Here is a 17,573-nt window from a genome sequence, read left to right as displayed (position 1 = left end):
ACAAATCCAGTTTTGTCTTTCCTCAGCTTGATTCAACTGTGATATTGCCCAAAGGACTAGAGTAGTATCATGGCAAAGCAAGAGTATTTTCTTCCTGTGGCCAGCAAAGCACATAGGTTGGTTTCTCTGTGACAGAGACCTTGGTTAAGCATCTTTGGCTGGAAAGAAAAATCGTATTGACCCAAGAGAGATGGACCAAGATACCCACAGTACACACCTGAACCTCCCCCAAAGTCTTCAAGTGTCATGAATTACAATTTTGCAGATTTCTTCTTTTCAAAACAAAGAAAAGATAAAAAGGAAAACATTTCTTGATGGTATAGAAGGAATATCCATAGGAAATCAAGCATGGTCACACTGATACATTCTACCTGGAGCCAGCATGCTATGCAAAGTTACAAAACATTACTTGTCCCCCAAATAAAGCTGAGGGCTGTCACACTTGCCTGCAGGTTTCTAGTCTTCTTTCCAGAACCTGACAACTCATGTCACAATGGTGCCACACACGAGGAGTGCTCATGTTTGCTCATCAGTGCAAAACAGGCCATTTCCCAGAGTTTTCTTGTCATTCTCAATTCTTGTTCTCAAAGAATCCCAGAATGGGTGAGGTTGGAAGGGACCACAGTGGGTCATCTGGACCAATCTCTCTGCTCAAGCAGGGTCATCTCAGAGCACATGGCACAGGATCATGTCCAGACAGTTCATGGATACTCCACTGAGGAGACTCCACACCCTCCCTGGGCAATCTGTGCCAGTGCTTGGTCAGCGCACGGTAAGGAAGTTCTTCCTTATTTTCAGTGGAAATTCCTGGGCACCAGTTTCTGCCCATTGCCTCTTGTCCTTTGCTGGGCACCACCAAGCAGAGCCTGGTTTGTTCTCTGACACCTCCCTACAGACAGACAGACATTGATGAGGTCCCCTCTCAGTTTTCTCTTTCCAAGACCGAACAGACCCAGCTCCCACAGCCTTTCCTTGAGAGAGAGATGTTCCAGTCCCTGTGCTGGACCCACTCCAGGAGCTCCCTGTCTGCCTTGTGCTGAGGAGGTCAGAACTGCAGACATCACTCAGGTGGGCCAGAGGGGCAGGATCACTTCCCTGACCTGCTGGCAGTGCTCCTCCTAATGCACTGCAGGACACCCCTGGCCTTGGCCCCCAGGGCACTGCTGGCTCAGGGACAGCTGCTCTCCCCCAGGTCCTTCTCCACAGAGCTGCTTTCCAGCAGGTCAGTCCTCAGCCTGGGCTGGTGCCCAGGGCTGTTCCTTCCCAGGTGCAGGACCCTGCATTTGCCTTTGCAGAATTTCAGACAGTTCCTCTCTGCCCATCTCTCCAACCTGCCAACGTCCTTTGGAAAGGCTGTAACTTTTCCCCTTCAATCCTGTCCCTCCCAAAAGAGCTTTAATTTTTTCACCAACCTATGCAAGACTTGTTGCTATAAATTGTTTCCCTAAGAAGGAACATTATTTAGCATGCAGTGATTATTCAGATTTTACACAGAACAAATACCTAGATGCATAGCAGTACACACCAGTACAGAGCAAGGGGAGTTCATCTCCCCACCAGCGGTGTGGAGGGAGCCCAATGTGCAGAGTCATTTCTGATGGCTGTGTGAGGAGGCAGCATGGGCAGCCCAGATGCAGGTTCTTCAGCAATGTCCACTGGGATCTATATGGATTGCACCAAGTTCCTCACCACAAACCCTACCTGAGTAATAATTTTCAAGGAGAGGGAAGCAGCACAGAGTGGAGAGCAAGAACCCTAAAACACACCAGGCTTAAATCAGTGGCTTAGGCAACTGGTTACTGGTAATGAAACAGCAGAGTTTTCACTATATAAAATTTATAAATTTATTTTTTTGTAAAAATCCAAAGAGCACGAAGACATCTCACTCAAAATACTGGTAAATCAAACCACACTTAGAAAAATGAAAGCTGATTTTATTATCTTATCCACAGCCAATCATTTGACATGAACATGCATACGTAATTTTGCTACGCACACACCACAGTTTAACGTTAGTTATTAAAGGTTAAACATACAACATACATCCTTACAAAAATGAGTCAAAATGCAAACGTAACTTTTAAACAAAACAGTTTTTACTCATTTAAAAAAACTTTTGTGTTGGGTACCATTTGTACAAACACAGTTAATTTAAACAAATCTGCCTTTAGTTTTCCTCATGGTTGCACATGAAAATAAGCTGCAATAGAAAATGAAGTCATCAAGGGATTTTTAAATAGCAGAAGTAGGCAGTCTTGCCATGCAGAAGAAGCAATATTAAATATTAGTTTTTCAAAAAAAGAAAAAAACCACAAGTTTAAAAATATTTAGTTCAAGTCACAAATCTTTCCCCAGTACAGAGAAATCCAAATGCAACGCATAATTAGCTGCCACTTAGGATGGCTATTCTGAAAAGTAGAAATACTTTCCAGAATTGATAATTTTCATTGATTTGGCACAGAAAAGAAGTCTGAGCTTACTTAGGTACAAGGAAGTGATTAAAAAAAAGAGTAAACAGGAAGAGAGAAAATAAAAAGCAAGAATGAACGAGATAGTAGTTGCAATCACTAAAAAAAAAATCTGTGCATCTCAGTCATTGCAGAATACTGTCTACAGCAGGTGCGAATTCCAGGTAATTGTTATTGCAACATGGATTTAATTTGCTTGGAGGTAGTCTCATCATTCAAATGCTTTGTTGTGTACCTAAACACAGAAATAAAGTCAAGGTGAGCATAAATGCTATTGCACTTTAGCTTACAAATGTGTCATTTCTTTGTTTATGGCTCAACCTAACTGTACCAGAGCAAAACCCTCAGCCATGGACCATCACCCACTCCATGGTCACCGAGAACACAAGTCAGACATTCTGAGCAGAAAATGATATTGCCAATCAGAACTAGAATCTAGCAGCCTTGCACCAAGGGGAGCTCAAAATAAGCCTCAGCTGGACATTGCCTTTTACAGTAAGCTCACAGTAGCACTGGTGACTGGTAATTTTCCATCAGACTAACTTTGAGGGCTCTGCCCACAGGAAACATCTTCAAATAAGAAGCTTGAGAAACTCTACATGAAAACTTCCAGTGACCAAACCTTCCCAGGATGCTTCAATGACAATGGATTTAATCACTTTTCAGCCTAATTTCCTGCTTAGTTAAGTGACTGTGCTGCTAAAACTGAAGAGCATACACATATACTTATTTCAGCTCCTTACCCTTTCAAAATTCTCTAGGATAACAGAATACTTTTAAATCACTATAAAAAACTTAGTTATATCTATTTTTAGAAGATATCCTCATTGCAGACTTTTTGTGTGATTAATTTTCCTGATCTTCCTTCCTAACTATTCTAAAAGCAAATAAAACTTACTTTGTAATTTAAATTTAACCTGTTAAATTAGCACTTTCATTGCTATCCACAACTGCAGTACTATTTTACTTCCTCACCAGATAAATATATAATGACTTTTTAACTTGGAAGTTAATAATACTGTAGATTTTGGCACTTTTGGTAATTTATACTTTCAACAAACAAGCAGCCTAAGATTTTCCAAAATCCTGAAAAGTTATTGCACTTGGTATTGTGCCCATGTGAAAAAGATGAACACGATTACAATACTCAGATGAATTTGAAATTACAAAGAGCTAATCTCCCTCCAAAATCCTGTACCACCTTCCATTTGTTTTTGAAACACATTATCGGTCTCTTGGAAAAACACAAGGACTTCTCACTCCTCCAGAATCTAAGACTTCGATTTAATTTGTCACAATGACATCTTGAACCTTTTTCCATCACATGAGCACACAGCAGCTCACCCCTGCATCTCTTCCTAACAATTCCAAAGGTGGTTTAGAAAAGATTTAAATATCCTACCCAGAGAGTAATCAAATGTACAAAACCAGGACTGTATAGCATCCATGCAGGGAAAGGGTTGGAGCAGGGAAAGCACAGCTTGAGAGCATGGACTGGATTGACACTGCTAAGCACAAAGTTAACTGTGCAATTAACCAAAAGTGAATGTCACTGCTCGGTGCAGCGAGCACCTGAAGTGCACCTTCCATGTACGTTCATAGTGTCAGCAGTGACAGGAAAGATGGGCTACTAACAAGATAGATCATGGCAGCTAATAGATCTATCTACTAACAGATCATGGCAATCACAATAAACTAGTCAGAATGCAGCCAATGCAGCCTTTTCCTTCTGGAAGCCGGTGTTTTTACTGCTCACCATCTCAAAGACTGATCATGTTATGAAGCTTAGAGACAAACGTGATTTTAGCATGGAAATAATCACATGATGTTTCAAATTAGGCATGGATTTTTTAAATTTTAACTAATAATCTGAACCAACTTTGCAAAAGAACCCACCTACAATACCACATTATTTGACTCCTTACCACATCATGACACAAAAAAATAAAGAGAGGGCAAGTGAAATTAAAGCAGCTTCACTACAGATAAGGAAAACAAATCACAACTGCACAATTTCAGACAAGAGAAATTAAAGCTTCCACATTCCAAGCAAGCACATGAGTAATGACACCCAGTTCCAGTTATTTGTTACCAAAGTAATGATACTTTTCCAAGCATGGACAAGAACAAAGACTTCATCTGCCTATCACATTTTTGCACTTTTTGCCACTTCTCCCATGTGTGGACACCCACGCAACAAACACGTGACTGACTATATATACAGCTTTACACCCCAAAATTAGCATGTTTTAGCTTTAATATACTGAATTTTTAACTTTTCTTTACTTCTCCAATTAATATGGCAAATTCTTGTCTCATCAATTCTACAGCAGAGACTCATGCCTTTAGTTCTTTCTGAAAAGGAGCAATTTCTAGTTACTTACTATGCCATACTAACTCATTCTTAACCTGAATGCATGGAAGAGGTTATCTTAGAATGAACAACTGCAAATTCACAACCCTGTTAAAACACAGAGGTTTCTTCACACATCCTTGTCTCAAGACACTTCTTTTTTAGAAGAAAAGCCTGCAATAATTACATTCACCTTTCCCTGTAACAGTCACTGAATACTTTGCTGCAAAGAAAATGACCTGGATAGTTCATGAAAACTCACATCAAAACATTAAAATACCCAAGAAACAAAAAGGAGTACCTGAGAGCATTTAGAAGGCCTTCTACACTGTTAGGAGGCTGGTCTTTAAGAACTTTGATGCATCCTTTCATCTAGGAGTTAAAAAAATTACAGTTTTTTCCATGCTAATATCTTTTGAGTTTACAGGAATATTTTATATTCAGTATGTACAAGATGAAAAATAAGTATTTAAAAATAGCAGCACTGTAAAGACATTTTCTGGATATTAGAAAGGAATTAAGCTTTCAGTATTACATCTTCCTATCACAGACTGGCTTAGCTACTTAAAAAGCTGCATCAAGTGTATCCTCAGTGACTTTGCTGATGACACCAAGCTGAGTGGTGTGGCTGACAGTCTGGAGGGGAGGGAAGGCATCCAGAGGGACATGGACAGGCTGGAGAGTGGGATCTGGGAACCTTGTGAAGCTCAACAACTCCAAGTGCAGGGTCCTGCAACTGGATGAGGGCATCCCAAGCACAAACACGGGCTGGGCAGGGAATGGAGTGGGAGCAGCCCAGAGGAGAAGGGCTTAGGGGAGTTGTTGGATGGGAAGTTCAACATGAGCCAGCAAAGTGGTCTGGCAGCCCAGAAAGCCAACACTGTCCTGGGCTGCAAAAGAAATGTGGCCAGCACAGCAAGGGAGGTGATTCTCCACCTCTGCTCTTCTAAGACCCCACCCGGACCCAGCTCTGTGTCGCCAGCAGAAAAATGACATGGCTGTGCCAGAGTGAGTGCAGAGAAGAGTCATGACGATGATCAGAGAGCTCGAGTACCTCTCCAGGGAGGAAAGGCTGAGAGAATTTGGGCTGCTCAGCATGGAGAATGCTCTGGGGAGACCTCACAGCACCTTCCAGTACATAAAGGGGGCTACAAGAGAGCTGGAAAGAAACATTTTACAAGAGCTTGTAGTGATAAGATGAGGGAGAATGTCTTTGAAAGCTGTGGCTGCCCCATCCCTGCAAGTGTTCAAGGCCAGGTTGGACAGAGCCCTGAGCAACCTGGTCTAGTGGAAGGTGTCCCTGCCCATGGCAGGGGGGGCTGAAACTGGATGATCTTTAAGGTCCCTTCCAACCCAAACCATTCTACGATAACTTTAGTGAATGCAACTTTCAAGCTCTGCTTTATCAGCCTTAAAAACAAATATGGAACTGTGAGCAAAAATACATGTTTATCATAAATCCATTAAGAATTATTACATTCAGCCAGTGAAATAATGACCAACTGCAGTTAATGCAGTGGGATAATACTCCCTTTGAAATAACCACAAAACCACAGAGTAACATTAGCATGTATTCCACAGGCTTACTATCAAACAAGAGTAGAATGTTAGAAACTCAAAGTGTGGAGGATGGTGAACTGAGCTGTTCATCAGTCAGTGAGGAACAAGCCAGGGGCCATTGTTACTTTGTGATCTGGATCTTTCATCACAACCACTGCCTACAAGTATTTCTAGACACTACCTGAATTACATAAAAACAGATTTTTCATGACCCACTTACATGTCCGAAGGCCTAGTTTGTATTTCTCACTACTTAAATATACATTTTTGCTCACAGCTATGTGTTTAGCACCAACACAGTGTATACATCTGCTACTAGAATCTGCAAGACAGAAAAGGAGCCTACACACAATTTAAATACTCGAGACTATTTAGCAACAGTAAACTTACATCAATTTTTGAAGTTTTGGCAAAAGCGCCCACTGGATGCACGTGGTCATAGAGTATGATGACACCCACCATTACCCTCAGACAGAATGATACTGTTTCCTCATTTGTAAACCTGCTTCTATATTCACTGGAATGGAAAAACACAGCTTATTGTCTATGAAACACCAGATAACAGTACATATTAGTAACACCCAAATTAAGATTTAAGAGAAAAATTCTACAATAAATCCTCAGAGAAAAAAAAAAAAAAAACAAAAACAAACCAACCCAACCAAATCTAAAACCCCAAACTTTTGAGAGCTTTCTTTATTCCTTTCAATAACCTGCCAAAGTCAGATGATTGTTTACAAAGTTACCTGAAGATTAATAAAAATTCTCAAACCTAAAACAATAGGTTTTAAAAATTTTTACATTTAAAAGAAATTTATTTTGAAAAACATTAAAACAATACATACTAACTTAGACTCCAGTGCTTCCTACACTTTTCCCTGCCATCTTCTAATATACACCCAAATTTCTGACTTAGAAAAAAAAAAAAAGACAGGTGACTAGACAACCTTTAACTGCTTTTTTCAATGGAACAGTCCATTCCTAAGAAGAGTAAGAGAATAAACGCTATAACAAATGTCCTGTGGTATTTGGACAGAAACTTGTTTAAAAAGACATGGCTCATGCCCCAGTAATTTTACCAACAAAAAACTATTTAGAACACAGAAGAAGCACATTAAAATAAATAAGCAAAGATTAGTGTGACTTTGGTCATACTCCTAGTGCCTCTCAAATAAACAGAAGACAACTGACTGCCTTCATGCCTAGAAGTTTTCTCTTAATTCCCCTGAGAGGAGCACTGTCCTTTTTTAAGAGAAATCAGCCAGGCCAGTCAGCAAGGACACAACGTCCAGAGCATTGCCCACAGCCCCTCTTTCAGGAGACCCTAGGCAATCATGCTCAAATAACCTATTTCTCTGAATAATACATGAGAAAACCACTTATAAAGAGCACCAAGAGGTTGTCTAGCTTCCATAGCCATTCTATTTTTAAATATTAATATGTTCAGAGAAGTAGACCGCACGCTTTCCGTGGCTGGCAAAATGAAACAAGGTGGTTTCATGTCAGTGTAAACAACCAGGCTGGTAAAAAGGAAACATCAGAGTTCCTAATGATTCCAATTATATTTCTTTATGCATCACAGGTCGGGTCTGAAACAGAGAGGTGACTCACACCCAACCCAAGCAGTGTTGGTACTCACGGGGTTTCCAGCATGACCCTGCACACACTGGCCATGGTGCTTAAGCAATCTGTTGTATTCTCTATCGGTAAATTTTTATTCTGCAAAAGAAGATGAACAGTTTCCACAACTCAATTACTGTGAAATATTATACTACAAAACCTAAGTCAAATCAGTTATCTGCTGGCATAGTAATGTGGAGCAATTAAAAACATCAATACAACTATGGTAAGTCAGGTAGTCTTGCACTGTTTTTTTTCTTTAAATGTTATCATATAGATTACCAATTTACAGAGTGAAGGCTACCACATGGGTTTTGCCTGCTTGTTTGTAGCCAAGGAACTACACCCTTGACATGACTGACTTGTGGAAAGTTTTGAAGGAATCACCATCTAACCTGCTCCTTCAAAGACAAAAATTTCTATAGCCAAATATATTCATCTGCTGTAATAGCAAAACTTAAAATTGTGGCAGAAAACTATCACAAATAAATATAAAATTAGAGACAGTTTCCTTAGGGTATTTCAAACATGAAGCAGAAATCAGGGGGTAAAAAACCCATTAAAAGACAGATGTAACTTTGCACAAATCATTTAATGTAAAATTATTATCTACTAAGAAATAGTGAGCATTCTCTGCATGTAAACCAAAAATCATCACAGTTACCAGAAGGCAAGCACAGTACATGCAGTGATTGGATTTTACAACCAATATTTACTTAGGTAGTCAAGGATAAATAGGCATGTGACAACATCTGAAGCTGTCAAAAGCTGAAATGCTTTTCCAGTTCAGGTTCCTTCTCCCTTTTGCAACAATGTAGTATACTTGACTTTACACAGTGTAACAAAAGAGTCTTGGGAAGGAGAAGAGGAAGCAGCATTCTTCAATTGCATTCCCTATTTCAAACAGATAGAATCAAGATGTTTCCCTTTCAATTTTTTGAAATTTCTGCTCTAAACAACTACCATAGTGCAGGTAAAATACCTGTCCCAGCTCCCTGCTTGAGGAAAGCCATCACTGCTGATGTGACACTATCCATTAAATTTTGGGGATGCACACACAAAGTGCCTGGCTGGAGTCCCTAACTCTATAGCATCTGGGAAAGACACATTACATTTACTGAGGCTCCAAACCCCAAGTTTTATTCCTAGATGCCAGATTAAGCCTGGTGGAGGTTGTGTTGCCCATTATGTCTGGACTGTAGTGCTGTGAAGCACATTATCCAAGCCATAAATTTATACTCTTACCTCTGACACAAACTTTGTTGTGGCATCACTTAAGGTTTTCAACATGGGCGTCGCTTCAGCGTAAAATAAAGACATTCTGTTTGCCAACTCATTATTTACTTCATTTTCTCCCTCTGCCTAAAAAAAAAGAAGAAAGGGTTTAGTTGTTCTCTACATGGAGAAGAGAGGTGGTAGCAGAATTCATCTCATCTTATCCAAGGGTTACCTACTGGGACATTGTTAATCCTCATACGGCTCAGAGTTCTTCTATAGTAGCTGAAGTCATTCTGTATAGCAGGATTTGTCATCTATGGATATGGAAGCAAGAGAGTTGTGACAAATTCAAGAAAAGTAAGGACAAGTTTTTATAAAATATAATACACCCAACAAGAAAATATTCAACTTCCTAAAGTGAAACAAAAAGGCCTGTGTCATGTTTGGAACTTGTAAGCACAACATAAAGCTTTTTTTCTCAGATTCAGAACAAGCTCTAACAGGAATGAGAAAAGGAACAATCTCCTAGATACAAGTTGGAAATTAGTAGGTTGAAAAAAAGTGATTTGCTAATTTGACTCCAAGGATCAGACCAGCAAATTAATTCAGCTTAGTTCTTTGCACATAGCAAGAAAATAGCTGGACTACGGACTTTTAGCACAAGCTAAAAGCAGCAGCATTATCCCAAGAGATATGCCAAATTTGGGTGAAGAAACGTGATTAATGAGAACTGAAATACAAGTGCCTAAAGCTAATATGATATTTCATCTGCTTTCCAGTTTAATCTTACTCTAGGTCACAAGAGCAAGCCAAGCATATTGCATATTTGAGTATCCTCTGCACATTCTATTCCAGAACAGAACACAACCCAGACTGCTTCAGTAAACATACTTGGCTTCTTTTTCTAGCCCTTCTGATTACAAGCTCTTACCTTGAGCTCATCGAATCGGAGTGTGAAGTGAAGAATTTCTGCAAACTGCTTAGCAAGAGCCTGCTCTCGCTCCAGGTGCTGCGTCGGGGAGTACGGAGTGCTCGTCAGGGCGCCCAGCAGGCCCCGCAGCCCGGCCTCTGCAAGCACAGGAGAGGAGTTTGCAACACACAACTGCACCTGCTCCTTGGATCAGCACTGGCTGATATTCTGCATGCTAGACTTAAAACACACAGCTGCCAAAATACATGGTGATTAATAATAAAGGGACTCGATGAATTGCTCATCTATGTGTCAACTGCTGTCATATTTACATACAAATTGCTGTGCAGACCAGGTCACATCAGCACTGACAGCCACAAAAAAAACTTCTTGAGAAGTTCTACTCAAGCTTTGTCTGCAACATTTGTATAGAACATATTTCAATAACCTGTGCTGGCAGACTTCAGCCTTTAGGAGATCACAGAATTCAAGAGGCACATAGCTGTAAGCAGAATTCACGACTTATTTAAGATAAATTTATAATCCAGCTTCCTCTTCATCTTCTTGAAAAAAACACCTCATCCATTTTAAAAAGCAGAACTTGCCTGTAACAAGCTGCCATGTTTTAAACACATTTTATACAAGCTATGTTAATAAATTTGATTAAAAGTGAGATAACAACAGAAAGCTGGTGAAAAAACAAGTCCCATAGGTTTTATCAGCATAGTCATCACATCAGTGAGTTTCAGAAGAGGCATGAAGCACCATCTCAAGTACTGCATGTGTATGAACCAAGATCAGGCACTTCCACACAGCAAATTATTTCTGATATTTAGGGAGAAATAATACAGACTCTTTTAAGTACTCTTGGTATCAGAAACACTGACAGAATTAATTCCTGATTATTTAGTTCATTAATATCCAGTCAATCAGCTGGTTACTGCTTGCCTGAGTTACTAAAGGAGTAGAGGAAGAGCAACAAGGATGATCCCATTCTCTCTCCCCTCTCAGATATCCACTGAAGCAAGATTGCTGTCATCCAGTGTATGGAGGAATCTGTGCAATATGAGCTCTTCCCACAAAGGAGTTGACCTAGATGTGATCACATCCGAATATGCCAAAGATACTAATAAATTGAGAGGAAAAAACCCCCTAAGTTAACACCTTTCCACTTACCTAGTCTTTGAGAAAATTCATAGAATTTCTTTAGTTTGCCTACTAGTGGAACAACTGCACCCCATGCCTTCTCTTGCAGCTTCTCATCATTTGGATGCTGTATTGCCTTAAATTGGAAAAAGAGAGGAGAAAAATATGCTTGGACTGGGAATAAGTGATGCACTACTGACAAAACAACCCCAAACAACAAAACACAAAAAACCAAAACACCTATGCAAGACAATTGTTTGAAGAGCTAATAATTAAATATCTACCTACTAAGAAGTTTTCAGTTGAGAGACAAGCATGTACTAACCCACGTCTGCTCCAAAAAGGTCTAAAAATTTGTGTTGAAAGTAAGCATCCTGAACAGGAAAACAACTTGGAGAGAGTATAAAGAAATGGTTAAAAATCAAATTATTCAGATAAGAAAATTTACATAACCAGACCTAGTTAATTAAAATTAACAACTTTACTGTGCTTACTCCAAGCAAAAAAAAAAAAAAAAAGAAAAATTAGTGATCAAAGCCTCATCTTAATGTTGGTATCTATCACTAATTCCCAAATTTGCAAAGAAAAAAAATTGCTGAAAAATTCAAGCTAACTATTACAGCAGGAACATTTAAGCATAATCAACAACAAAAATACCACCAGTACATAGCATATACCACAGCTTTGAAGAATATATTTATAGACTTTGTCTTTACAGTAAACTTCTCAGACATATAATACCTTAAATTCAACCTCTCCAGTTAGCAACTGACAATACACTAAGAAAACAGAAATAAAAATGCTCATAACTCTCCTGCAGAATTTTCACTGTCAAGTTCTTGATTTCAAGAACTGTTTCAGTCAACTGTGGGCTGTAGCTTGCAGCACACTCCTCCCTAGTCCCAGAAAGTTTCCTTCCTGCCATGCCTACCTCCTCTCAGAGGAGTATCTCTCATTTCTCCATGGCATCTGCACACACACATTCCTGCCTGATCCCACAGCCTGTCCCTGAACATGCTCCTTCCCTGAAGAACAAGTAAGCTATCTCCCCTCCTAAGGGTTTTGTGTGACACAGTCATCCTTCTTAAACCTACCTTGTCTATTCCATGGAGAGAAAAACTCTCAAAGCTGAATGGCTTTGAGTATCTCAAATTGCTATGGAGTGAATAGAGACTCCTCCTATCTAATACTATTTCTTAAGGAGTTACAGTGAGTAAACTCCTTCCTTCATGAGCAAAGCAGCCCCCATTGCTGCATGTGAGGAAGAAAGAAAGGGGGCTGGGAGAATATTTATTCCACCCTTTATTAAACAAAGGAAAATTTGAATGACATTCTGTACAGGAACTTTGCTTCTGTTACAAACATCTACTTTAGTAAATAAAAGCCAATTAAAAGGGAGTGGAAATGAGATGCCTTTTTTGTTAGGATTACCAAACTAGGCTTCTCCAGTTACCATACAAGAGGATGTCAACACTACTCAGTATTGCACTGTAGTCACACCACACTCTTTCCAAATTGACTATTAATTCAAGAAGAGCTTATGTGGGAACACAAAGAAAAATCAATATTAATAATACCCCAAAAACTCTGACTATTACATATGTGGATTAATATGATTGAAACAAGCAACATCTGTTTTGCTGTTAAAAAGAAACATTCCAGAGCAGAAATTCAAGACAGTGATTTTAAAGGACAACATGCTCTGCCAAAACAGCTCCTGCAAGCAAAGTTAAACCCCAGCAGTATTTGGTTAGGATCAGACAATGAACAACCACAGGCTGTGCACAATTGAAACGCTCTAGCTCACCTCTCGTATTTCATGGCCAGCTCCTCTATATGACTGCAAGTCTTCCAGTATTCCTTCTGCATCCTTTAACACTACATTCACCTGATTATAAATTTCCTTTTCAGATTCTGTAGGTTGGGCATCTAAACAGCAGAACATATTAAATGTATATATATATTTATTTTTAACAACAACATGGAATTCAATAGGCACACCATCACCTATGGGACAAATTCTTCATGCAGCAACTCATCAAGAATTTTCATTCTCTGAAGAGCTACTACAATGTATAAGGAACTCCAAGAGACTAATTGTATTCATTTTAGTAGCCTCTCTTTTACCATCCCAAAAATTCACCTGGATTCTATCTTCTTGACTTATTTAAAACTGAGGGAGGAGAAGAAATTCTGATGAGTTGTCTTTATGACTATCATATAATCTCACCTTGGGGTGCAGCAGAGGCTCACTGGAAGAAACTTAGGTAAGCACTCAAAAGACACGCTCACTGCAGATAGCACAGGAGGTGTCCATGTCTATTAATATCTAGAAACACTGCATCAGATTATTTTCCATCTTGTCTGCCTCATCTTTAACTGCTTGGAAAAGGAGTCATATATTTTACTTCTAAATATATTTAATTCTCAAAACATATTCTTTACTGCACTCAGCACACAATCAGAGTTGAGAAGAAAAAAATCTAGTGTGAGCCTGTAAAGGCCATTTTTCTTTTGTCCCCTGTTTTTAAAGATATAAGCTGTCTCCCATTTTCTTCTAATTGGCTAAGGGCTTCCCAAAAGTATATTGGGTCATAATTTCAAAAAGCTACATGAACATTTTTAAAGAAATGTGTTTCTGTAAGAAGTATGTTTTGAGAAGAATCAACAAAAGATTTAACCATTAAAAACAATCACCTAGGACAAGTATCTCAGACATGGTTTACCTGAACCAAATTTTTTTTCTTTTAGAATGCTGATGGAAACTACAAGGTTAGTTTCCTTTTAGATTCATATTTTAAAAAAAGAAAAAACTGCTGGTTACTAAAGCTCTTGTAAAAAAACCTCACTTCTCTGTTAACATGGGTGAAATACGTTATGGAATAAATATCACTGTATTTTAGTCCATTATTTCCAATGCCAAAAATGAGGGTATTAACAATAGATTCTTTTTTATAGGGACAGACAGAAACTATTTAAGGACAATATATCCTCATGACTTTGTGCAGTTTGAAGAGTCTGGAAAATGTCTTTTTAGACGTGCTTCTTCCATGATCCATATGTACAACTTCCATGGAAGTTAGGTACATCTTTACAATTGAAATAAAACTCCCACAGTATCTTAGTGTTACACACTAGAAAAACATAAGAGAAAACAAAGTTTGTATTAGGAGAAATTAGATTTCATATATATTGCCTGTCTGGATTTTGCTGTAATTTTTGCTAATACTTCTTATTTTTATAGTTTAATGCATAAAGAGTGGGCATTATTAGCAAATATGCCTATATATAGACCTTGCAACAGTTTAACTGGTATTTTGAGAAACATCAAGAATTAGCACAGGTTAAATAGAACCTGGTCACTCCTTTAAAAATAAATAAATAAAAGAGCACCACATTGATTAGGCATTGAGTAAAAGTGGCCAGTGCTTTTCAGATCATCACAAAGGTCACATAATTTTGAAAGCTGCTGAAGACTGCTGTAAGAAATGAAGACAAAAAATGAGGGAAAAGAGCAGACAGGGAAGCACCAGCTGACTGGCAGCAGTTCATGCACGAACATGAAATGTTACAGTGAAATACAGACTAAGACGTGAAGCTCTGTAGCATTCCAGATTGTGCTGTTAAATAATGCAATCAAGACTTGTCACTTGGATTGTCTCACACTGAGAACATCTCCTGCCTATTTAATTTTTCATGCCATTTTTTCTTTACCCTGTGTAGTAAGAAGAGTTTATTTTTTAAGTTTGGGAGGGGCAGAGCAGAATGGCCCAAAAGAATTCCTGCTCCTCATTTCAAAACCCACCAACAAGCAGAACAGCTGCAGTACTACAACCCTCAATGTTTAGAAATGAAAATCATCTCCCAGATATGAATTTAGTGGCTTTCACTGGACAGCTGGCTAGGCAAATCAACACCATCATCACCTCTCTTAGTGTAGGACGTAAACAGCCAACTACTGTATTTCATTTCCTTAAAATGTTCCAGGAAACACAAATCAGTGGTTGATTCTTAATTTGTTGGAGTGGTGGGGTCTTTTATTTGTTTGTTTCAATTATTAAAAATTTCTAGACATCAATCTATTTGAAAATCAAGTAGGTACAGAGTTATTTCTTTTGGTATGTATTTCATTTTTGGTCAACCTAGTCCTCTCCAATAAAAAACATCTGTAAACCTGATCTGTCCCAACTCATTTCCTCTGCCATCTCTAAAAATAGGCCAAATTTAAAAAGCAAATTTAAATGATTCTATAATCCTTTCACAAAAAATTTAAGATGCTATTAGAATAGGGTTAAATGGCATGACATAAAACATCTTCAGGGCTTAATGCTGGCTGACCCAGAGCAAAATTGGCTTATTTGCTTCCCAGTGCTGGTCAGGGCATTGTATTCTGAAAGCCCATCACAGGGAAAAAAGAGGGAGAGGTCCCTCTTCCTAAGCACTGCTACAATCCTGAAAAGATGGAGGCAGTGGTCCCATCCTATGGGAATAGCACCCCTCAGTATGTACCTGAGGGCTCAAGCTACAGGACCTTCACTTGAGAATCACTAATTGTGGACTTCCACAGGAGAGGGAGTTGCACTTCTGGAGTTACTCTTGGCAGCTAAGAAAAAGCAGCCAGCAGTGCCAGGCATCCAAACAGAAGGATGAAGGAGATATACAATTTCATGGATTTCCCTTCTCCCCTGTCCATTTAAATTCCTGCTACAAGGTTACCACAAGGCTGTGCCTTTATCAGCAATGCTTTCCATAGAAAGAACAAACCCAGTAAGCACAACACAGACAGAAACTATTTAAGGACAATATATCCTCATGACTTTGTGCAGTTTGAACCCACATGTTCTGAGCTTTGATACTCTGGCCACAGCAGCTGTGCCCTGTTTATTCAGGGCAACTTTACTATTTTTAATGCAATAGTAAGAAAAGACTGAGGTTCTGCAAGTATATGGGAGTTCACCTTTAAATTAATTTGTGTTTAATCAGAATGTTACTGCACTAGATGCAATATACACTTACAGCTCAGAATGCTCACACAGTAATGTATTAGAGACAGGAGACTTGAAACAATATACAAACGCTGTTATGTGAACTAAATACTACAAGAGTGAGACAACATATTGCATGCGGGGAACACACACATTTAGTGGCTATTAAAATAATATTTGGCTAGCCTACAGAACTAGTAGGGAGAGAAATTTGGGGTTAAAAGTTTACACTGCACAGCAAACTATTTAAGCTGAGATTTTTCCCAGGGAAGAACACATCAAGTCATCTGAAACTGTCTGGGACAAAACTCACAAACACGGGGAAAAAAAGCCAGACTGCTGGAGATGAAATAATTTATTCATCTCTGTCGGCATTACTATGGAGAATGCTGTCTCTGTGGCTCCTCTGAAACCTGGCCAAGTCCTCTGGAGATAATGCAGGATACTGTCAGCGCTAGCTTGATATCACCATCTCAAAGTACACTGTATTTTAGCTACTATTCAAATCAGTAAATTTGGAAAAGATTTGCAACTGTGGCAGTGAAGACACCAATGTAAAAGTTGAGCTGTATGTTTCCCACATTTTTGGTGGCTGTTTTATGTAAACAATATTGACCTGTGCACTTTGCTTGTGTTCTAATGGTACTGCACAGATGTTAAAAGAATACTCAAGAGAACTATTTCTATCAAACAGGTAAGGTGAATGACCAAAGAAAGCATAAGCTTAACCAGTGCAGAGGCAAGAAAAAGCCTACAGCTCATCATATTTTTAACGTGGCTTCTGAGAGTCAATCACACCAATCACTGGCATCTAGCACCAAGACAAACATCTGGGGAAATAATAACGGTTAGAAGTCTAAAATTTGAAGCTTCTAGCACTACAAAGCTTTATGAACATTAGGTTCTATTTCTCTAAGGTATTATGTAAGAAACATTGGAGCCTGCTCACATACATGGATTTAAGAACAAAAGACTTCAAACTGCCTATTATTGAGTCAGGCGTAACACAGAATTGGCAAATTTGTTTTTAACACAGAGCTTACTTGTCCTTCCACACAAAACCACAACATTAAGTATCACAAGATTAAGTGCCAAGTCTTGAAGAAAGATCTTGGCTGTGTCAAAGCCAAGATCCTGTCAAGGCAAGCTATCTGAAACAGAGGAGAAAGAAGCATGGATACACAGTATAGCAGCAGAAACAAATGCAGAACAGGGTCCAAAATGAACAAAGAACAGTCTAACAATTCAGCCATAATATAAGTCACCTAATTTGATTGCATATGAAAGCATTTCATGTCAGCAACCTGCTTACT

At 38.9% G+C, this 17,573-nt stretch overlaps 1 protein-coding gene across 3 annotated transcripts in view; it reads right to left on the bottom strand.

Moving 5' to 3' along the window:
* Positions 1–1,928: 1,928 nt before the first annotated feature.
* Positions 1,929–17,573, bottom strand: part of CYRIB (CYFIP related Rac1 interactor B) — a 96,414-nt gene continuing 80,769 nt past the window's right edge. For all 3 annotated transcript variants that reach the window (XM_084201535.1, XM_084201534.1, XM_084201536.1), the window contains 9 exons: positions 13,083–13,204; positions 11,306–11,411; positions 10,151–10,287; positions 9,456–9,533; positions 9,247–9,363; positions 8,021–8,100; positions 6,772–6,898; positions 5,123–5,193; positions 1,929–2,703 (listed from right to left, as the gene is read on the bottom strand). In XM_084201535.1, the coding sequence (XP_084057661.1) occupies positions 2,640–2,703; positions 5,123–5,193; positions 6,772–6,898; positions 8,021–8,100; positions 9,247–9,363; positions 9,456–9,533; positions 10,151–10,287; positions 11,306–11,411; positions 13,083–13,204 (902 nt within the window). In that variant the 3' untranslated portion in view covers positions 1,929–2,639. The remainder of the gene's footprint in view (positions 2,704–5,122; positions 5,194–6,771; positions 6,899–8,020; positions 8,101–9,246; positions 9,364–9,455; positions 9,534–10,150; positions 10,288–11,305; positions 11,412–13,082; positions 13,205–17,573) is intronic.

Source organism: Fringilla coelebs (genome assembly GCF_963513975.1).
Source record: "Fringilla coelebs genome assembly, chromosome: 1".
NCBI classification, from domain to species: domain Eukaryota; kingdom Metazoa; phylum Chordata; class Aves; order Passeriformes; family Fringillidae; genus Fringilla; species Fringilla coelebs.
The sequence above is the reverse complement of the archived record's forward strand: the minus strand, read 5'-3'. Positions and strand labels throughout refer to the sequence as shown.